The sequence below is a fragment of the Pan troglodytes genome, chromosome 20 (assembly GCF_028858775.2).
Source record: "Pan troglodytes isolate AG18354 chromosome 20, NHGRI_mPanTro3-v2.0_pri, whole genome shotgun sequence".
In the NCBI taxonomy this organism is placed as follows: domain Eukaryota; kingdom Metazoa; phylum Chordata; class Mammalia; order Primates; family Hominidae; genus Pan; species Pan troglodytes.
Window position 1 is genome coordinate 50281732 of NC_072418.2, and position 22711 is coordinate 50304442.

Here is a 22711-nt window from a genome sequence, read left to right on the forward strand (position 1 = left end):
TCAAACCCAAGCTGTTGGACTCCAGAGTCTGATGGGTAGGCATGGTATTTGCTTAGATTTTCTTTTTGCTTTTCCTTTTTTTTGAGATGGAGTTTCACTCTTGTTGCCCAGGCTGGAGTGCAATGGTGCGATCTTGGCTCACTGCAACCTCCGCCTCCCGGGTTTAGGTGATTCTCCTGCCTCAGCCTCCCAAGTAGCTGGGATTACAGGCATGCGCCACCATGCCCGGCTAATTTTGTTTGTATTTTTAGTAGAGATGGGGTTTCTCTATGTTAGTTAGGCGGATCTCGAACTCCCTACCTCAGGTGATCCGCCCGCCTCTGCCTCCCAAAGTGCTGGGATTACAGGCGTGAGCCACCGCACCCGGCCTGCTTAGATTTTCAATTTGGGCAGGGCCAGGGGCTGGTACGCAGGCTCAGGGTCCTCTCCTGATCCTTTCTTTCTCCCACCCCAGGTCGGCTACCAGATCCGCTTTGAGAGCACACGTTCGGCGGCCACCAAGATTGTATTCCTGACAGTGGGGCTGCTCCTGCGACAAATCCAGCGGGAACCCAGCCTGCCCCAGTATGAGGTCCTGATTGTGGATGAAGTCCATGAGCGGCATCTCCACAACGATTTCCTCCTGGGCGTCCTCCAGCGCCTGTTGCCCACGCGGCCTGACCTCAAGGTCATCCTCATGTCGGCCACCATCAACATCTCGCTCTTCTCCAGCTATTTCAGCAATGCCCCTGTGGTACAGGTGCCTGGGAGGCTGTTCCCCATCACGGTGAGTACTTCCCCCTCCTCCCACATCCCCAGACCTCCAACCTGGTCTCTGTCCAAACCTGGACATGCCTCTTCTCTCTGCTGCTGTATCTCCCATCTCTTTTATTTAAAGATGTTCTCTCTTTTTAAAGCTACCATTTTCTGAGCATTCATAATCAGCTGGTTAGAGTGCTAAGTGCTTGTTAGAGTAAAAGCTGTTACAAGAAGACCCAAAAATGGCTGGGCGCCGTGGCTCATGCCTGTAATCCCAGCACTTTGGGAGGCCGAGGTGGGTGGATCACGAGGTCAGGAGATTGAGACCATCCTGGCTAACATGGTGAAACCCCATCTCTACTAAAAACACAAAAACAAAATTACCCAGGCATGGTGGTGGGTGCCTGTAGTCCCAGCTACTCGGGAGGCTGAAGCAGGAGAGTGGCGTGAACCTGGGAGGCGGAGCTTGCAGTGAGCCGAGATCGCGCCACTGCACTCCAGCCTAGGTGACAGAGTGAGACTTTGTCTCAAAAAAAAAAAAAAGACCCAAAAATGTAAAGTCTCAAATAAGAGAAGTTTATTTCTCTCATATAACAGTGTGGCTGGTCCAGGCTGTTGGGCAACTCTGTTCCATGTGGTCATTCAGGGATCCAGGCTCCTCCTTTCTCATTACTCTACCATCTCACTGGGCAGGATTTCTCAAAGTCAGCAAGATTGACATTTCAGTCTGGATAATTCCTTGTCGTGGGGGCTGTCCTGTGCATCATAGGATATTTAGCAGCATCCCTGGCCCCTACCCACTAGATGCTAGTAGTCTTCTCCACTGGTTGTGACTATTAAAAATGTCTCCAGATATTGCTATATGTTCCCTGGGGGGCAAAACCACCCCTAATTGAGAAACACTGTCCTAGTGAGTTATCCTTGTCTATATAGTCAAGACTTACAGGAAGAACTTCATTGTCTCTTGTGATTTCTGGTTCCAGATGCCCATCAATTTGCCTTCTAAGCAGCCATAAAAAAAGAAAGAATGGGTCGGGCACAGTGGCTGGTGCCTGTAATCCCAGCACTTTGGGAGGCTAAGGCAGAAAGATCACGAGGTCAGGAGCCCAAGGCCATCCTGGCCAACATGGTGAAATCCCATCTCCACTAAAAATACAAAAATTAGCTGGGCATGGTGATGCACGCCTGTAATCCCAGCTACTTGGGAGGCTGAGGCAGGAGAATTGCTTGAACCTGGAGGTCGAGGTTGCAGTGAGCCAAGATCGCTCCACTGCACTCCACCCTGGGAACAGAGCAAGATCCCATCTCAAAAAAAAAAAAAAGAAAGAAAAGAAAGAGAGAGAGAGAGAGAGTGCGAGCCGAGTGTGGTGGCTCATGCCTGTAATCCCAGCACTTTGGGAGGCCGAGGCGGGTGGATCACCTAAGGTCAGGAGTTTGAGACCAGCCTGGCCAACAAGGTAAAACCTCGTCTCTACTAAAAATGCAAAAATTAGCTCGAGTGGTGGTGCGCCCCTGTTATCCCAGTTACTCAGGAGGCTGAGGTGGGAGAATTGCTTGAACCTGGGAGGTGGAGGCTGCAGTGAGCCGAGATCATGCCACTGGGTGACAGAGCGAGACCCTGTCTCAAAAAGAATGAGGCTGCTTCCTGAGAAATATTTTCTAGGGTTTTTGTTTTTTGTTTTTTGTTTTTTTTAGTAGAGACGACGTGTTGCTATGTTGTCTGCCTGGTCACGCATACCTGAGCTCAAGCAATCCTCCCGCCTTGGCCTCCCAAAGAGCTAGGATTACAGGTGTGAGCCAACTATGCCGGGAAATCAGCCAACCAACCTGGCTCAGGCTCAGGGTCCTCTCCTGGTCAGCCAACCAACCTGATTTCTAGGTTTTTAATCCTGGTTTCATCACCTAGAATATTTTTCCTGTTGAAGCTACTCTAAACATAAGATAATGCATGCATTGTAAGTATATAGCTTAATTAGTTTTCACCAGTTACATACATCTGCGTAGCTAGCACCCAGGTTTAGAAAAGTCAAACATTGCCAGCACCCCACAAGCCTTGCAGTTGCTTTGTTACTTTGTCTTTTTATTACATCCTTCAGAAATTATCTAGCTGGAGTGTGCTGTCTATCACCTGACTGTTTCTCAATTAGGGGTGGTTTTGCCCCAGAGGGAACATATGGCAATGTCTGGAGACATTTTTAATAGTCACAAGCAGTGGAGAAGACTACTAGCATCTAGTGGGTAGGGGCCAGGGATGCTGCTAAATATCCTACAATGAACAGGACAGCCCCCACAACAAGGAATTATCCAGACTGAAATGTCAATCTTGCTGACTTTGAGAAATCCTGCCCAATGAGATGGTGGCATAATGAGAAAGGAGAAGCCTGGATCCCTGAATGACCACATGGAACAGAGTTGCCCACCAGCCTGGACCTGTTGCACTGTGTCTTCTCCGTTAGCCTGTGGTCTCCCCCGTCAGCCTGCAGCCTCCCCAGCCCATTGCTCTGAGCTGGAGGGACAGGGTGTGCTTCTACCTGGGGCTGTCTCCTTTCAGGTTGTGTACCAGCCGCAGGAGGCGGAGCCGACCACGTCCAAGTCAGAGAAGCTGGACCCGCGGCCTTTCCTGAGGGTGCTGGAGTCCATTGACCACAAGTACCCGCCTGAGGAGCGGGGTGACCTCCTCGTCTTCCTCAGCGGCATGGCGGAGATCAGCGCCGTGCTGGAGGCTGCCCAGACCTATGCCAGCCACACCCAGCGCTGGGTGGTACTGCCACTGCACAGCGCCCTGTCTGTGGCCGACCAGGACAAGGTATCACAGGAAGCCCGAGTGGGGCAGGCGGGGGGTCTGCATGAGTCAGGGGTGGCTGCGCACAGGACTTGTGTAACTCCACAAACACAGGGCCCGGAGGCTGTACTTGTGCAAAGTCGTAGCCACCTAGTGGCAGAGCCAGGCTGCGAACCCAGGTAGTTTGGCCCCGGAGCCCATGCTCTAAACCAGAGGTCGGCAAACTTTCTATGAAGGGTCGGAGTAGATGATGTCAGTCCTATCGACCATGGGCTCTCTGTCTGTCACAGCTACTCAGCCCCACTGTTGCAGCATGAAAGCAGCCATAAACTGAGTGGGTGAGGCTGTGTTCCAAAACAGTTTTTTTTTTTTTTGAAACAGGGTCTTGCTCTGTTATCCAGGCTGGAGTGCAGTGGCACGATCAGGGCTCACTGCAGCCTTGACTTCTTGGGCTCAAGTGATCCTCTCTCCTTAGTCTCCCAAGTAGCAACTATAGGTGTGTGTCACTAAACTCCATTAATTTTTTTTTCTTTTTGAGACAGAGTCTCACTCTGTCATCCAGGCTGGAGTGCAGTGGCATGATCGTGGCTTACTGCAATCTCCACCTCCCGGGTTCAAGCGATTCTCCTGCCTCAGCCTCCTGAGTAGCTGGGACTACAGGCACCCGCCACCACGTCCGGCTAATCTTTTGTATATTGAGTAGAGACGGGGTTTCGCCATGTTGGCCAGGCTGGTCTCGAACTCCTGACCTCAAGTGATCTGCCTGCCTCAGCCTCCCAAAGTGCTGGGGTTACAGGTGTGAGCCACTGTGTCCGGCCTCCGTTAATTTTTTTTTGAATTTTAGTAGCAAAGAGGTCTCACTGTGTTGCCCAGGCTGGTTTCAAACTCCTGAGCTCAAGCGATCCTCCCCTAGTGGGGGCAGTGCCAGTTTATGCTTCAGCAGATCCCTCTGGCTGCCATGTGAGTCTACAGGCCAGAGATCTGAGGGGAAGCTGGAGTAGGATCAGAGTGGGCGAGGAGAGGCCTGGACCAGGGCAGGGGCTGGGCTGTCGGAGGAGGAAAGGATTTCAAGAAAAGTTCCAGATGGCCTGGTACGTTGGCTCACGCCTATAATCCCAGCACAGGAAGCTGAGACAGGAGGATCACTTGAGCTCAGGAGTTAGAGACCATCCTAGGCAACACAGTGAGACCTTGTCTCTACAAAACGAAAGAGAACTAGCTGGGCATGGTGGCATGTGCCTATAATCCCGGCTACTTGGGAGGCTGATGTAGGAGGATCGCATGAGCTCGGGAGGTCAGGGCTGCAGTGAGCTGTGATCATGCCACTGCACTCCAGTGTAGGCCACAGAGTGGGATCCTGTCTCAAAAAAAAAAAAAAAGTTCAAGATGTTCAGGTCGGGGGAGCAGGTGTGGTGGCTCATGCCTGTAATCCCAGCACATTGGGAGGCCAAGGCAGGCAGATCACCTGAGGTCAAGAGTTCAAGACCAGCCTGGCTGACATGGTGAGACCCCCGTCTCTACTTAAAATACAAAAATTAGCCGGGCATGGTGGCGGGCACCTGTAAATCCCAGCTGCTCAGGAGGCTGAGGCAAGATAATTGCTTGAACCCGGGAGGCAGAGGTTGCAGTGAGCCGAGATCACGCCACTGCACTCCAGCCTGGGCGACAGAGCAAGACTCCGTCTGAGGGTGGGGGAGGGCCCAGGATGGCCCAGGTGATGGGGTGGATGGTGAGCCATCTCCAAAAGGGAGGTCTCTGAAGGAGGAAAGGGTTCCAGGGAAGCTGCTGACACGGGGGTGGGCAAGAAATTGGACACATAGGTTAGTCGGGGCTGAGTTAGTTCCTGACACCACCCCCTCCCTTCCTCCCAGGTATTTGATGTGGCACCCCCTGGAGTCCGGAAATGCATCCTCTCCACCAACATTGCTGAGACCTCAGTCACCATTGACGGGATCCGCTTCGTAGTAGATTCCGGTAAGGACCACCATGAGCCCCTACCCACCACCCCCAAGGACTTAGGAGCATGGGGTCCGGAGGTGTGTGTGTGTGGCAGGGGCGCACCAGCTTGGATTGGGAAGTACAGTTGACTTTCCCATATCCAAAATGCTTGCAACCAGAAGTGTTTGGAATTTCGGGTTTTTTTGAATTTGGAATATTTGTATCGATTTTATTATTTGAGTATGTCAAATCCAGAAATCTGAAATCCTCCAGTGAGCATTTCATTGGAGGGTCACGTTAGTGGTGAAAACATTTCAGATTTTCGAGCAGTTCAGATTTTGGATTTCCAGAATTGGGATGCTGGAAGACGATGTGTGGGGCCATGGACCAATGGCAACATCTTAATTTTTCTCACACCTTCCAAGCCTGCTTCTGCCGTGGGGCCTTTGTACTGTTCTCTCTGCTGAGAGCTGTCTTTCTCCAGGTATCCACACAGGTGACGCCCTCACCTCATTTCAGGGCCCGCATAAACGTCCACCCGTCAGAGAGGCCCATACTGTCCACTCTGTCTAAGAGATATCCCCCTCCTCCATCCACTGTTGCTTGTCATATGAGGGGGATTGACATTCTGTTTTTTGTTGTTGTTGTTGTTGTTTTGAGATGGAGTCTTGCTCTGTTGCCAGACTGGAGTGCAATGGTGCAAGCTCTGCCTCCCGGGTTCAAGTGATTCTCCTGCTTCAGCCTCCCAAGTAGCTGGGATTACAGACATGCATCACCACGCCCGGCTAATTTTTGTATTTTTAGGAGAGATGGGGTTTCACCATGTTGGCCAGGCTGGTCTCGAACTCCTGACCTCAAGTGCTGCCTGCCTCAGCCTCCCAAAGTGCTGGGATTACAGGCGTGAGCCACCACGCCCAGCCCGGCATTCTATTTTATGTGCTGCTCTGTTTGCTCACTTTCTGTCTTCCTGACTGGAATGTTCTCTGGGAAGTCAGCATAGCATAGTGTTTGGAGACACTGGAGCCTGCCTGGCCAGGTTTAGTGCTGGCTGTGTGGCTGGGGTCATGTGACTGACACTTCATGTATCGGTTGGCTCATCTGAAAAATGACAATGACAGGCCGTCCCGGCTGGGTGCGGTGGCTCACACATGTAATACCAGCACTTTGGGAGGCCAAGGCAGGCAGGTCACTTGAAGTTAGGAGTTTGAGACCAGCCTGGACAACATGGTGAAACTCCGCCCCTACTAAAAATACAAAAATTAGCCAGGCATGGTAGTGCGTGCTTGTAGTCCCAGTTGCTCAGGAGGCTGAAGTGGGAGAATCACCTGAGCCCAGGAAATCGAGGCTGCAGTGACCTGTGATTGTGCCACTGCCCTCAAGCCTGGGCAACAGAGCGAGACCCTGTTTAAAAAAAAAAGAGAGAGAGAGAAATTAAAAAAATAATGTCTGCCAGGTGCTGTGGCTCATGCCTGTAATCCCAGCACTTTGGGAGGCTGAGGCAGGTGGATCACCTGAAGTCAGGAGTTCAAGACCAGCCTGGCCAACATGGTGAAACCCCGTCTCTACTAAAAATACAAAAATGACCCGGGCATGATGGCGGGTTCCTGTAATCCCAGCTACTCAGGAGGCTGAGGCAGGAGAATCGCTTGAACTCAGGAGGCAGAGTGAGCCGAGATCGTGCCATTGCACTCCAGCCTGGGCAATAAGAGCGAAACTCCATCTCAAAAAAAGAAAAGAAAGAAAATGTAAAAAAAGGTTGTTCTGACACTGGAGGAAATATGGTGCTCTGTTCAGTCCTGTGAGACTAGGACCTTTGTTTAGCTCACTGCTGTTCCCCTAGTGCCTAGTGCAGTGCCTGGTATATAGTAGGTGCTTAATAAGTATTTATTGGATAAGTGAACCTCTGAAGAAACAAAGACTTGGGAAAATAAATGAAAAGATGTGTGAGTGAAAGGCTGGGTGCAGTGGCCCACGCTTGTAACCCCATCACTTTGGGAGCCTGAGGCAGGCAGATTGCTTGAGCCCAGGAGTTTGAGATCAGCCTGTGAAACCCCGTCGCTGCAAAAAATTAGCCGGGTGTGTTGGCGTGCACCTTTAGTCCCAGCTACTCGGGAGGCTGAGCTAGTAGGATCATCGCTTGAGCCTGGGAGGTTGAGACTGCAGTGAGCTCTGACTGAGCCACTGCACTCCAGCCTGGGAGACAGTGAGACCCTGTCTCAAAAAAAAAAAAAAAAAAAAGAAAAAAAGAAAAAAAAAAGATGTGTGAGGAAATGAAAGAATAAATGAACAAAATGTCAGAGTTGGGTGCAGAATAAGCCCTCAGTTAGCATTAACAGAATAAAGGAGTAAGTGAGGGTGTTGGCGAGTAACAAGAGCCAGGCGCGTGGCCGGCCGCACGTGGCTGCCACACACAGACTCCCTTTCCTCATTGCTCCCATCCAGGAAAGGTGAAGGAGATGAGCTACGATCCGCAGGCCAAGCTGCAGCGGCTGCAGGAGTTCTGGATTAGTCAGGCCAGCGCAGAGCAGCGGAAGGGCCGGGCGGGCCGCACGGGCCCCGGAGTCTGCTTCCGCCTCTATGCCGAATCGGACTATGATGCCTTCGCCCCCTACCCCGTCCCGGAAATTCGGAGGGTGGCCCTGGACTCGTTGGTGCTGCAGGTGAGGCACGGGCAGAAAGGGGACTATATCCTAACTGCTGGCACAGGGAGGAACCTGGGAGGCCTTTTTTATTTTATTTTATTTTATTTTGAGATAGCGTCTTGCTCTGTCACTCAGGCTAGAGTGCAGTGCTGTGATCATGGCTCACTGCAGCCTCCATATTAAAGGCTCAAATGATCCTCCTACCTCCACCTCCCAAGTAGCTGGGACCACAGGCACACACCACCACGCTTGGCTAACTTTTAAATTTTTATTTATTTATTTATTTTTGAGACGGAGTCTCCCTCTGTCGCCCACGCTGGAGTGCAGTGGTGCGATCTCGGCTCACTGAAACCTCCGCCTCCCAGGTTTAAGTGATTCTCCTGCCTCAGCCTTCCGAGTAGCTGGGACCACAGATGGGTGCCACCAGGCCCAGCTAATTTTTTGTATTTTTTTTTAGTAGAGATGGGGTTACACCATGTTAGCCAGGATGGTCTTGATTTCCTGACCTTGTAATCCACCCTCCTCGGCCTCCCAAAGTGCTGGGATTACAGGCATGAGCCACTGCGCCCGGCCTAACTTTTTTTATTTTTAGTAGAGATCAGGTCTTGCTATGTTGCCCAGGCTGGTCTCAAACTCCTGAGCTCAAGTGATCTTCCCACCTTGGCATTCCAAAGTACTGGGATTACAGCCATGAGCCATTGTGCCCAGCCAGCCAGGAAGCATTTACACAGGACCCAACCCCAGAGTGTCAGGGTCAGGAAGGACAGGGCTAGCCAAGCCACTGAGGGGAACCCATCCCTTCCAAATGTCAAAACCCTTGTTGAGGGGAGAATTGTTCCTTAAATCCATAGGGTCAGCTGGGCATGGTGGCTCACACCTGTAATCCCAGCACTTTGGGAGGCCAAGGCGGGTGGATCACTTGATACCAGGAGTTTGAGACCAGCATGACCAACATGGTGAAACCAGTCTCTATTAAAAATACAAAAAATTAGCCGGGTGTGGTGGTGTGCACCTGTAAGCCCGGCTATTCGGGAGGCTGAGGCAGGAGAATTGCTTGAACCCGGGAGGTGGAGGTTGCGGTGAGCCGAGATCACGCCACTGCACTCCAGCCTGGGCGACAGAACAAGACTCCATCTCAAAAAAAAAAAAAAAAAATTTCCATAGGGTCAAAGGAAGAACCAGTGACTCAATCAGAATGCTTTCAGCTGTAACAGGAAACCTAGCAGGAAAGGGCTTTTAAAACCAGGGTTTCTCAATACATTTTATGTCATGATTTGTATCTCATTTGTTAATTTAGCATAGGTTAGACTGCCATGACAAATACACATGGTCACGAATGGCCAACAGCGGAATGGTGGTTTACAGGTTGGCAGGCAATTTTCTTTATTCAGGGACCCAGGGTCCTTCACTCTTGTGGCTCTATAATCTCCCCAGGGGCTTTTCCTGCATATGTGTCCAGCCAGCCAAAGGGTCAAGGGTGTGGGAAGTGAGTACAGGAGGGTTTGCGGGTCGAGCCTGCAAATGGTGCACTTGCCTTGCACTCACCACTCCTGGTCAGTCCTCAGTCTCGTGGCCACGCCCAACCGTGAAGGAGGCTGGGAAGTGTAGTCCTTGTGCCTAGGAACAAAAGGAAAAGGAAAGTTGGGAGCAGCTGATGGTGTCTGCCACAGGCTCACGTGCGGGTGTAGCACAAACCAGTGGCCTTCCTGCAGGAGGTGCACACTATTTTCTATTCTGTTTGATTTCATCTTTAAAAAAAAAAAAATACTAGTGCTGCCGGGCACAATGAGTGACTCATGCCTGTTATCCCAGCACTTTGGGAGGCTGAGGCAGGAGGATTGCTTGAGGCCAGGAAGTCGAGACCAGCCTAGGCAACACGGTGAGGCCCTGACTCTAGAAAAAATTTAAAAATTAGCCCAGTGTGATGGCACACACCTGTGGTCCCACGCAGGAGGCTGAGGCAGGAGGATCGCTAGAGCCCAGGAGTTCGAGGCTGCAGTGAGCCTTGATTGCATCACTGCACTCCAGCCTGAGTGATAGAGCAAGACCCTGTCTCATAAAAAAACAAAGTCCATGGGGTAGGTAGTCTTACCCTAATTTTTGGACCAGAAGAAGGATGCAGAGAGAGAGAAAATATTGCCCCAGGTCACACAGCTGGCAAGTAGTAGAGTCAGGGCTCCATCCGAGGCCACCAGGTGTCAGAGCCTGCTTCGTGAGTGGCCGCTGGCTCCAGGCACAGTGGGCGTCACCTCCTCCTCCTCCTTTACCATCCGGAGGCAGAAGGAAGGAACTGCCCTTCTCTGTGGGTCTAATTTTTAAGGCCACAGGAACATTTTCTAGACTCCTCTGGCCAGTCTCTCATCCTCTCTTGTCAGCAGAACCGGGTCATATGTGTTCACCCTATGCCCCGCAATTGTCTAGGGTTGTGGCATTGCCTGAGTTGATCAGAGCAGCGTCTCAGCCCCAACTGCATACTAGAAACACCTGGAGAATTTAAAAAACCCCAGGCCCTGCCCCCTGCCTCTTTAAATTGAGCTTCTAATGTAAAGGTTATTTATTTATTTATTTATTTATTTTTGGGACAGAGTCTCACTCTGTCACCCAGCCTGGAGTGCAGTGGTGTTATCTCGGCTCACTGCAACCTCCACCTCCCAGGCTCAAGTGGTTCTCCTACCTTGGCCTCCCGAGTAGCTGGGACCACAGATGGGTGCCACCAGGCCCAGCTAATTTTTGTAATTTTAGTAGAGAGGGAGTTTCACCATGTTGGCCAGGCTGATCTTGAACTTCTGACCTCAGGTGATCTGCCTGCCTTAGCCTCCCAAAGTGTTGGGATTACAGGCATGAGCCACCGCGCCCGGCCTATAAAGGTTTTTAAATGAGTATTGGGTGAACTCATAGACGGCATCAAGGCTTGGTCAGCAGGGAGGAAGGAGCAGCAGCTGCTTGCAGGTGGACGCCAGAACTTCTAGTGCCCTCGGATCAAAGCCAGGCAAACAGAGTTCTCTGAGCTTCCTTCTCGCTCTCTGGCTGTCACATGAGCTGCCTTGCCAGCCTCTCTTTCTTCCAGTCACCAGAGAGGTGCTGTTTGCTTACGTATGCCACGCCAGACCCCGGGGTGGACATATGCTGTCACTTAATTCTCCCACCATCTACTGCCTGCCTGGACTGCTGCATTAATTGGGATTCTTTTGGTTGTAAGTGAGAGAAATACAACTGAAACTATTGTAGGCAGAAAGGGGGATCTTACCATTTTGTGCATTCATGAGGCGGCATGTCTAACTTAGGAACAATCCAAGAATTTCTCCATCTGCTGTAGATGGGCCCATTTCCAAAAAATGGACAAAGTCAAAGGTCACAGCAGTTCTGGGTTAATAAGATAGGCTTCCATCCTGGCCACAACCAGAGAGGATGCTGGGAATGCTCTTCCTGGCTCCAGTCTCATGGAAGGATTCTGATTGGTCCAGCTCAGGTCACGTGCCTCTCCTCCATGGTCAGAGTCTGGGGCAAGATGTGCTAGGCAGACAGATACAGAGACAGCAGCCCTCCTTGCCTGCCTCTGCACAGTGGATCTTGACATTGGGAATTTTATTTTATTTTTCAGATAGAATCTCACTCTGTGGCCCAGGCTGGAGTGCAGTGGTGCAATCTCGGCTCACTGCAACCTCCGCCTTCCAGGTTCAAGCAATTCTCCTGCCTCAGCCTCCCAAGTAGTTGAGATTACAGGCACTCGCCACCACACCCGGCTAATTTTTGTATTTTTAGTAGAGATGGGGTTTCACCATGTTGGCCAGGCTGGTCTCAAACTCCTGACCTCAAGTGATCCACCTGCTGCGGCCTCCCAAAGTGCTAGGATTACAGGCATGAGCCACTGTGCCTGGCTGACACTGGGAATTTGAGATGGAGTCTCGGTGTATTGCCAGGCTGGAGTGCAGTGCAGAGGCGCGATCTCGGCTTACTGCGATCTCCACCTCCTGGGTTCAAGCGATTCTTCTGCCTCAGCCTCCCGAGTAGCTGGGATTACAGTCATGCACCACCACTAATTTTTGTATTTTTAGTAGAGACGGGGTTTCACCATGTTGGCCAGGATGGTCTTGAACTCCTGACCTCAAGTGATCCGCTTGCCTTGGCCTTTCAAAGTGCTGGGATTACAGGCGTGAGCCACAACACCCGGCCAACACTAGGAATTCAGAGATCATGAATTTGTGATCTCTGAGCCCCCCTGTGCTGCACGGTGGCTCTTGTGTTCCCCAATCTTGGGGGTTTTGCTTCTCATTCTAGATGAAGAGCATGAGTGTGGGGGACCCCCGAACCTTCCCCTTCATCGAGCCCCCACCACCAGCCAGCCTGGAAACCGCCATCCTCTACCTCCGGGACCAGGGGGCCCTGGACAGCTCAGAGGCCCTCACACCCATTGGGTCCCTGCTGGCCCAGCTGCCTGTGGACGTTGTTATTGGTGAGTACCCACCCCCCTCGTGATCACTCAGGGCCCCAGGAGCGGGTATGGGCACAGCTCACTCTCTGAGTGGCCTGGGGGCAAGTCTGTTTCTTCCCTGGGTCCAGTTCATTTATTCACTCTTCACTGGGCCAGGCACTGTTCTAGGTGCTGGGCATATAGCAGTGGACAGAACAGACACAAATCTCTGACCTCAGGGAGCTGACATTTTGGTGAAGAAGACCAGCAATAAATTAGGACAATAAGGAAAAGGCATAGTAGATCAGATGGTGCCTAGTGTTCTGGAGAGAAGAAACAACGGGGTTGGGGAATGGGGAGTTGCAGTTTGTAATACAGGCCTCATGTATAAGGCAGACCTCATGGGGAAGGTAACATCTGTGCAGAGAAATGGAGATGAGGGCTAGGAGCCATGCAAATACTGGAACATGCTTGCCAGCAGAAGTTGAGAAACATGGCCGGCACAGTGGCCCACACCTGTAATCCCAGCACTTTGGGAGGCCAAGGCAGGTAGATCACGAGGTCAGCAGTTCGAGACCAGCCTGGCCAACATGGTGAAACCCTGTCTCTACTAAAAATACAAAAATTAGCTGGGTCTGGTGGCACACGCCTGTAATCCCAGCCACTTGGGAGGGTTAGGTAGGAGAATCGCTTGAACCTGGGAGGTAGAGGTTGCAGTGATGCAGTGAGCCGAGACCATGCCATTGTACTCTAGCCTGGGCAACAGAGTGAGACTCCATCTCAAAAAAAAAAAAAAAAAAAAAGCAAAAACAAACAGGTGAGATTCATTTTGATAAAATAGCTGATTTAACCTAATATACCTAAAACATCACAATTTTAACATAATCAATATAAACATTTTTGCAAGATTTTATGTTATTTTTTACCATACGACGTCTTGGAAATCTTGGTTTGGACCAGCCATGTTCAACTGCTCAGTAGCCATGTGTGGCCAGAGGCGGCCGTATTGGACAGTGCAGATGGTGCATGAGGGTGTTCGGGCAGTGGGAACAGCCAGTACAGAGGCCCTGTGGGGGCACGTGCCTGCTGCTACGGGAACAGTGAGGAGCCCCGTGTGGCTGCAGTGGAGTGAGAGGGAGAAGGTGGGAGATGTAACCAACAGTCTCATCATTCATTCATTAAATCCTTTTTTTTTTTTTTTTTTTTTGAGACTGAGTTTCGCTCTTGTTGCCCAGGCTGGAGTGCAATGGTGCCATCTCGGCTCACCACAACCTCCACCTCTTGAGTTCAAGCGATTCTCCTGCCTCAGCCTCCCGAGTAGCTGGGATTACAGGCATGCGCCACCATGCCCGGCTAATTTTGTATTTTTAGTAGAGCTGGGGTTTCTCTATGTTGGTCAGGCTGGTCTCGAACTCCCCACCTCAGGTGATCTGCCCGCCTTGACCTCCCAAAGTGCTGTGATTACAGGCTTGAGCCACTGCTCCCGGTCCATTGAATGTGTGTGTGTGTGTGTGTGTGTGTGTATATATATATATATACACACACACACACACACACATATATATACACACACATATATATACATACACATATATATATACACACACATATATATATGTTTTTTTTTCTTTTTGAGATGGAGTCTCGCTCTGTTGCCCAGGCTGAAGTGCAGTGGTGCGATCCCAGCTCATTGGAACTTCTGCCTCCTGGATTCAAGCAATTCTCCTGCCTCAGCCTCCTGAGTAGCTGAGACTGTAGGTGCCCGCCATCATACCTGGCTAATTTTTGTTTTGTTTTGTTTTGAGACAGTGTTTTTGCTCTGTTGCCTAGGCTGGAGTGCAGTGGTGTGATCTCAGCTAACTGCCACCTCCTGTGTTCAAGCAATTCTCCTGCCTCAGCTTCATGAGTAGCTAAAATTACAGGCTCACGCCACCACGCCTGGCTAATTTTTGTATTTTTAGTAGAGACGGGGTTTCATCATGTTGGCCAGGCTGGTCTCGAACTCCTGACCTCAAGTGATCTGCCCACCTCAGCCTCCCAAAGTGCTGGGATTGCAGACTTGAGCCACCGTGCCCGGCCAGTATTTGTTTTTTCAGTAGAGAAGGAGTTTCACCATGTTGGTCAGGCTGATCTCAAACTACTGACCTCAAGTGTTCTGCCTGCCTCCCAAAGTGCTGGGATTACAGGCATGAGCCACTGCGCCCGGGCAATATTTGTTTTTTTAGTAGTGTCAAGGTTTCACCATGTCGGCCATGCTGGTCTTGAACTCCTGACTTTTAAGTGATCTGCCCACTTCGGCCTTTCAAACTGCTGGGATTACAGGTGTGAGCCACAGCTCCTGGCCCATTCATTAAATAATTTTTGAGCACCTGCTCTGTGCCAGGTCCTAGTCTAGATGCCAGAGATACAACAGTGAATAAAACAAAACTCCTGCCCTCACGGAGCTCACATGTAACGGGAGATGGACAGGGGCAGATAAATGAGGGAAAACACGGAATGTCAGCCGCTGATTGCTGCTCAGGTGGATGCAGGGCACGGTGGGCACAGTGGGGGCTGGGAGCAGTGTTAATTGGCTGTCCTGGGAGGCCTCACTGAACAGTGACATCTGGGCAGAGGCCTGAAGGAGGGGAGGGGACAGCTGTCCCTCTGGCCCTGGGTCAGGTGAGGAGCTTTGAATTAAATGGGAAGTGTTTAAGTGGAACTGGGTCCTAAGTGGCTGAAGGTGGCCAGAAAATTGATCAGTTGACCTGGCGGTTCTGTGAGGATCTGGAAAGGGCGGGTCCACAGAGGTCGATGGAGACCATTTTCAGTTCCCAGCCCTCCTGATCTCAGGTCTTCAGTAGCCAGTCACAAGCAGATGTGGTGCTCCTCGTCCCCATGCTGTGTCATCAGGAATAGGGCGTTAATCTTGAGGGATTTGGGGCCAGCAGACCCTCTGACCCTGTCGTTCTTGTGTGCACCGTCAGTGTCTCAGGCACTCACCTGACGCTGCAGATGCCACCACCAGAGGCTGGGTGTGGCCTGTGGTGTCTGGCTTGCAAGGCTGTTTCAGAGAATGTGACGCAAAGTGCCCTGGTTGTGCGTGAGTGACAGGAAAGACAGGCTCTCTCGCTTGGATTCCCCAGCACTTGGGGTCATGACAGGGCCTCCCTTGGGAGGCACAGGCAGGTGGAGTACCCAAGATCCCCCAAACGCAGAAAGAAGTCTTGGCTTTTCCACAGCTCAGACCCCTCCCACCTCTCTCCTCTGCACAGCGTGTCCCCAGCTCTGCCCCACACCCCTCTCTTGCGGGCTCAAGGATGTCAAAACTCTTCCTCTCCCTCATTCCTGAGTCATGCTCGCCCCTCCCGGGGAGCTCACTGACTGAGGCTTGTTCATCTTGCCCGATTCTCCTGACTCAAGACTTTCTATTTCCAGCAGCCTGAGGCCCACCATGGCAGGACCACCCATGTGTGTGTTAACACCATTAAAGCCCCCCATCCTTGCAGCACAGCAGGGCTTCAGTGTGGGCAGGCGGCTGGATCCGCTGGACTTGGAGGGCTGCCCAGGCTAAGAAGATGGTTCATTTTTGTTTTATTTATTTATTTATTTATTTAGAGATGGAGTTTCACTCTGCTGGCATGATCTTGGCTCACTGCAACCTCCACCTCCCGGGTTCAAGTGATCCTGCCACCTCAACCTCCTGAGTAGCTGGGATTATAGGCATGTGCCACCACACTCAGTTTTTGTATTTTTTAGTAGAAACAGGGTTTCACCACATTGGCCAGGCTAGTCTTGAACTCCCGACCTCAAGTGATCCACCAGCCTCGGCATCCCTAAGTGCTGGGATTACAGGCATGAGCCCCTGTGCCCGGCCTCATTTTTGTTTTGGAAGGAAACAGGGCTAGAGCAGGGAGAATCTGAACTGAGAAGCACAAGAATGTTCTGTGAGCACTTGCTGTGTGCCGGTGAAAGGCTCTGTGGACTTTCCATTATTTCATCCTTACCTGCTGAGGGCAGGGCCTCTGATCGCCCCCAGTGTGTAGATGGGGAAACTGAGGCTGGGCCCAGGAGGCTCCTGAGGGCATGGCCTCTGATCGCCCCCAGTGTGTAGATGGGGAAACTGAGGCTGGGCCCAGGAGGCTCCTGAGGGCATGGGGAAGCCTGGCTTTGATCGGAGGTGATGCTAAATGCCTCACACACATTATCTCCCTGAGGGCTGGGGGCAGGTGCCCCCACTTTCCCGGTGGGGAAAACGAGGCTCAGAGAACTGCTGCTCAGGGTCACAGTGGGAACTGAGAGGCACGGATGACCCTGTGCTGGGCATCCTCTGTGCCAGGTGGAGTTCTGAACGCTTCACAGGGTGAAACACAAAGCACCCTCTTGGCAGCCTGAGGAGAGGCCAATGCTGTTGTTCCCCCGTTTACAGATGGGGAAGCAGCGTCACGGCGAGGTGGGGCCACTTGTCCCTGGTGACAGAGCTGGGGTGTCCTGGAATAGGACAAGGGCCTGCACAGTACAGCCCCAAGCCCTGCTTTACTGCCACCTTTGTTTTATGAGGCCAGCTTTTTTTGTTTGTTTGGTTTTTGAGACGAAGTCTTGCTCTGTTCACTCAGGCTAGAGTGTAATGGCAAGATCTCAGCTCACTGCAGCCTCCGCCTCCGCCTCCAGGGTTCAAGTGATTCTCTTGCCTCAGCCTCCCAAGTAGCTGGGATTACAGGCGCCTGCCACCACACCCAGCTAATTTTTGTATTTTTAGTAGAGACAGAGTTTCACCAGGTTTGCCAGGCTGGTCTTGAACTCCTGACCTCAGGTGATCCACCCGTCTTGGCCTCCCAAAGTGCTGGGATTACAGGCGAGGGCCACCATGCCTGGCCTTTTTTTTTTTTTTTTTTTTTTTGAGATGGAGTTTCACTCTTGTCACCCAGGCTGGAGTGCAGTGGTGCTCTCTCTGCTCACTGTATCTTCCGCCTCCCGGGTTCAAGCGATTCTCCTGCCTCAGCCTTCCGAGTAGCTGGGATTACAGGCACCCACCACCATGCCCAGCTTTTATATTTTTAGTACAGATGGGGTTTCACCATGGTGGCCAGGCTGGTCTCGAACTCCTGACCTCAGGTGATCTGCTTGAGTCCAGTTTTGTGACAGGCACTATGGAAAGTCAGCGAAGGTCAACAGTGGGGGCGGGTCAGACACATGACACAGACCACTAGTTACAGGACAGGTGGGCAAGGGAGTCCCCAGAAGTCCAGCGTCAGCTTGGGCGCCCAGAACCAGGGGATGTCTAGATGCCCGCTGTGGAGCGCTCACAGATGGAGACAGGGTTCACCTGTCTCCAGGTGAGACTCGGCCACCCTGGGAGACGGTTCCTGCCACTTTTCCTGTCTGTGGCCTCCCCTCTGTCCTTCCTCCCCTTTCCCTACCTCTCCCAGCCCCTGCCCCATGTTTCTCCATGTCTTCGCCTTCTGTCCCCTCTTCCTCTTCCACTTCCACCTTGACCTAAACAAAGGCTGCAGGAGAAGATTCATCCTGTGATAGGCACAGGAGTCAGTGCCTGCCTGTGCCAGGGCAGAGCGAGAGGGACTCACTTACAGGTGACACTCTAGCGCGGAGGAGAGACGTCCACCGCAATGGGTCAAAATGAGCTCCTAGAGCAAAGACCAAGCCAGGGAAGCATCAGAGCGCTGGGGGAGTGGGTTGTAAATAGCAAAGTGGGGAACTTGGTGACAGGAGTAGTCAGCGCTTAGACAGTGTCTCCTGTGTGTCCAAGGAGGCAGGGACTGGCCATCTCCAATCTACAGATGGGGAAACTGAGGCCCTTGCCCATGGCCACGTGAGCAGAAAGCACAGCGCGTGGGTTTGAATCTCCATCTGGGTCACGAGACCCTTAGTGGGCAAGATGGAGGGGGTGGGAGCAGGAGGGCAGGCGGAAGGGCAGGCTGGGGCCCCGAGGGGCGAGCGCTGCTCCTGTCCTGGCACCCAGGAGCCTCAACCCCGTGTCCGCCGCTGCAGGGAAGATGCTGATCCTGGGCTCCATGTTCAGCCTGGTGGAGCCTGTGCTCACCATCGCAGCCGCGCTTAGCGTCCAGTCGCCCTTCACCCGCAGCGCCCAGAGCAGCCCAGAGTGCGCGGCAGCACGGCGGCCGCTGGAGAGCGACCAGGGTGACCCCTTCACGCTCTTCAACGTCTTCAACGCCTGGGTGCAGGTGAGGCTGGTGGTGGGGACCCTCTGTCACCCTGCTCAGGGCCAAGGCCTTCTGTGGCTGTGGCTCCTCCTCGTGTCCCACCCTCAGCCCCACCCTGGGAGGACCACTGAGCCCTCCACAGACTGGGCCTGCCTGGGGAGGGCCATGTCTCCATCATCCATGCTTTCGGCTCAGGACAGCATGTGCCCAGGCCCGGGGCTGAGAGGAGCCTGGGGTTTCTGAAGCACTGATGAAAACCTGTGCCACCTGGAGAAAGTCCAGGCTCCTTGGGAGGCATCTGGAGATCCAGTATATGTCCCTTGAGTCCTCACCCTAACCCTGGCCCTGTAGTGTAGTGCTGGGGGCCCATCAGTGCCAAAACTACCCTGGCCCTGCCCTCCTGGGGCTCACAGCCCAGTGCAGGGAGACAGACCACTGATGTGACAGTGACAACCCAGAGAGGGCTGGAATGGGGAGTCCAGGGGGCTGGGAGAACCCAGCAGGGCGTCTAACCCAGTTTGTGGGTAGTCTGGGAGGGCTTCCCATAGGAGGGGGCACTGGGGCTGAGATCTGGAAGCAGGAGAGCAGGTGTCCCTGAGGGATGCCCATTTTGGGGCTCTGGGTGCTCGGTCAGCCCCTCCCTCCCCGCACTGGCCAGGCCCTGACACCCTGGCGTCTGCTCCTCCACCCAGGTGAAATCTGAACGGAGCAGAAACTCTCGCAAGTGGTGCCGCCGCCGGGGCATAGAGGAGCATCGACTGTACGAGATGGCCAACCTTCGGCGCCAGTTCAAGGTGAGGCTCGGGAGGAGGGGTAAGGCCGGCCCCACCCAGGCAGACGCGTGTAAGCACACTCCAGAACACTGCTTCCCCTTCCCGGACAGTGGTCAGACCAGAATCCCACCCTGCACCCACCTCCCCCACCACCCGGTGACCAGGTGTTGGGGCAGCTGGGCAGAGCAAAGGGAGCAGAAATCCAGGAGGGCTTCCTGGAGGGGTGGACCGAGTCAGTGGACATGCAGCATCCTCGGGAAGAGCTCGCCCTCCGGACTGGGGATGCTGAGCTGGCTGCATGGGCATGGTGTTGGAGGCAGCCTACGGTTGTGGTTGGCTGGCACATCTGGAGCCAGACACCTCAGCCACGAATCCCAGCTCTGCCATTTCTGACAGCGTGGCCCCGGGTGTGTTACTGCTTGTCTCTGGGCCTCAGCTTCCCCTCGATAAAAAGAGAGGATAAAAATAGCACTTGCCAGCCTGGCGTGGTGGCTCACGCCTATAATCCTAGCACTTTGGGAGGGCGAGGTGGGTGGATCACGAGGTCAGGAGATCGTGACCATCCTGGACAACATGGTAAAACTCCGTCTCTTCTAAAAATACAAAAATTAGCCAGGCATGGTGGCACGTGCCTGTAATCCCAGCTACTTGGGAGGCTGAAGCAGGAGAGTCGTTTGAACCCAGGAGGTGAAGGTTGTGGTGAGCCAAGATTGAGCCATTGCACTCCAGCCTGGGCAACAAGAGCGAAACTCCGCTCAAAAAAAAAAAAGATTTGGGTTTCTCCTGTGCCCACACAGTTCTGCAGCTTGTTTCATAGATACTGTTCTCCATCTGAGTGCAGACAGACCTGCTGTTAGGTCCTTTTCCATGGTTGTATCCATGGATTGAGAATAGAATGAAAGGGTTCCTGGTGTAATCCATTCTGTTTGGTTGGAGATGGGCAAGCTGAGGCCCAGAGGGTGCAGTCACCCAGCCGACACCTCCTGTACCATTTCTGGGGTCCCGGTATTGGGGACCACAGGTGCCCCGATTGCTCTGAGCATGGGTCCCGAGTTCTCTCTGGCTGCTAGAGCAGTGTTCAGGCTTCATTGGTCCCCAGATGCTTTGAGAATCTAATGGAAAGTGTGAGCCCTTTGCACCCACATGCACACATACAGACACACATGCACGCACAATCTCCTGTGTCCTCCATCGGTCAGGGCTCAGCAGGAAACAGAAGGTCCAACCAAATTGGGTCACTTGAGGAATGTTGACAAGATGTGGGCACGGGGAGGGCAGGGGTCTCAGATTTATGGGTCACAGGCAGCTGGAGGGTCTGTTGGGTCCAGATGGCCAACCCCGCCGAGCCCCCTCCTCTCTCCACTTGGTCGTTCTGGGATGAGGCCCAGGACTTGGCATTCCCAGCATGTGCCCAGATGCCCCAGGGCTACACTCAGAAGCACTATTGCAGGACGCCCACCAGGGCTGTGTGGGAAAGCAGGGCCCCCCAGACCCAAGGGGCAGGTGGGGCAGTCAGCAGAGCCTGGAGCCAGCTATGGGAAAAGGCACTGGATGCCCCCGCCTGCCTCCTCCTGCCCCTGGCCCCGGTGTTCCCTCCGCCGACCAGCGAGGACAGCTCTCTCTCTGGAGCAGCGATCCATGCCCAGCACCATGCGAGGGGCTGTTTTCAGCCCCCTTTGGGCACTAGCAGCCCTGCCACTGGGAGGGTCCCCATTTCCATGAGTCCAGAGCCCACTGAGCCTGCCCTGAGGCCCTCACCCCTACCCACCTGCCCCTAGGAGCTGTTGGAGGACCACGGGCTGCTGGCTGGGGCCCAGGCCGCGCCGGTAGGGGACAGCTACAGTCGGCTGCAGCAGCGCCGGGAGCGCCGGGCCCTGCACCAGCTGAAACGCCAGCACGAGGAGGGCGCGGGGCGCAGGCGCAAGGTGCTGCGGCTGCAGGAGGAGCAGGACGGCGGCTCCAGTGACGAGGACAGGGCTGGCCCAGCCCCCCCAGGGGCCAGTGATGGCGTGGACATCCAGGTGGGCGCCATGGGCTGTGGGGTGTGGGGGTAGGTGGGTGGGGTTTACCAAGGTGGGCCTTGGCCTCTCCTGGGGGGTCCCAGGGGACATGGCCCTGTCCTCATTTCAGGAGCCGGGTTTCCATGGACGGTGCTTGGTCCCAGGTATCTGCAGAGCCTGGGGGTCTGCGGATCATGGTAGGAGCCCCTCAGGTCCCCTAAGACTCTGCCTCCCCGTGCTCCCCCCAGGATGTGAAGTTCAAGCTTCGGCATGACCTGGCGCAGCTGCAGGCCGCCGCCAGCTCAGCCCAGGACCTGAGCCGCGAGCAGCTGGCTCTGCTGAAGCTGGTGCTGGGCCGGGGCCTGTACCCGCAGCTGGCCGTCCCCGACGCCTTCAACAGCAGCCGAAAGGACTCAGACCAGGTGGGGCCTGTTCTGCCCCATCCTATGTTTTGTCCTCCAACACACGAACCCTGAGTGCCTGTCCTGTGCCGGGAATGCAGTGGTGACTGAAACAACCCTGGTTCTGTCCCCATGGGGCTCACAACCCAGTGGGAGGACAGACCCATCCCCAGACAACCCAGAGTGGGCAGGGCTTGGGGAGTCAAGAGCACTATAGGAGCCCACAGGGGGCATCTGCCCCAGATTTGGAGGAGTCAGGGAGGGCTTCCTGGAGGAGGGGACCTGGGCCAGAGGGTGGAGGAGAGGCATCCTGGGCAAAGGAGAGAGCAGATAGGAGGGCTAGGAGAGAGCAGATAGGAGGGCTTGTGCTTTCTGTCTGTCCTCCGCAGATTTTCCACACGCAGGCCAAGCAGGGCGCCGTGCTGCACCCCACCTGCGTCTTCGCTGGCATCCCCGAGGTGCTGCACGCACAGGAGCTGGAGGCCAGCAACTGCGACGGAAGCCGAGGTACAGTGAGCCCAGGCGGAAGGAACCCCCATCCGGGATGTGAGGGGCAGGGATACCGTGAACTCCCGGGCCCCTCTGGCTGGGGCTCCCACACCGGCCCAGGCTGGTATTGACGGGGGCCCACAGGAGGGGAAGTTCCAGGGCCAGGCCTCCCTGGGTAGCCTTGGGTGACTCACCCCTGCTGGGCCTCACCTTCCGCATGGTGGTGATAGTCAACCTAAGCCAGTGTGGCTGTGCCCAGAGAGTGAGCACCGGTCAGGGGGCCTGTCCTATGGACTCTGAGCTCCCAGCTGGGTCCTGCAGAGGGAGGCCCCCCTGGCACCCATGTGCATGGAAGGGTGTCTCGCTGCAGGCATGG

At 53.9% G+C, this 22711-nt stretch overlaps 1 protein-coding gene across 1 annotated transcript in view; it reads left to right on the forward strand.

Moving 5' to 3' along the window:
• The window catches only part of DHX34 (DExH-box helicase 34), a 33719-nt gene that overhangs the window by 5255 nt on the left and 5753 nt on the right, over nt 1–22711 (forward strand). The window contains exons 3-12 of the mRNA XM_016936332.4: nt 455–766; nt 3290–3544; nt 5392–5494; nt 7901–8118; nt 12379–12553; nt 18500–18693; nt 19365–19466; nt 21224–21466; nt 21694–21867; nt 22236–22353. Of these exons, the coding sequence (XP_016791821.2) occupies nt 455–766; nt 3290–3544; nt 5392–5494; nt 7901–8118; nt 12379–12553; nt 18500–18693; nt 19365–19466; nt 21224–21466; nt 21694–21867; nt 22236–22353 (1894 nt within the window). The remainder of the gene's footprint in view (nt 1–454; nt 767–3289; nt 3545–5391; nt 5495–7900; nt 8119–12378; nt 12554–18499; nt 18694–19364; nt 19467–21223; nt 21467–21693; nt 21868–22235; nt 22354–22711) is intronic.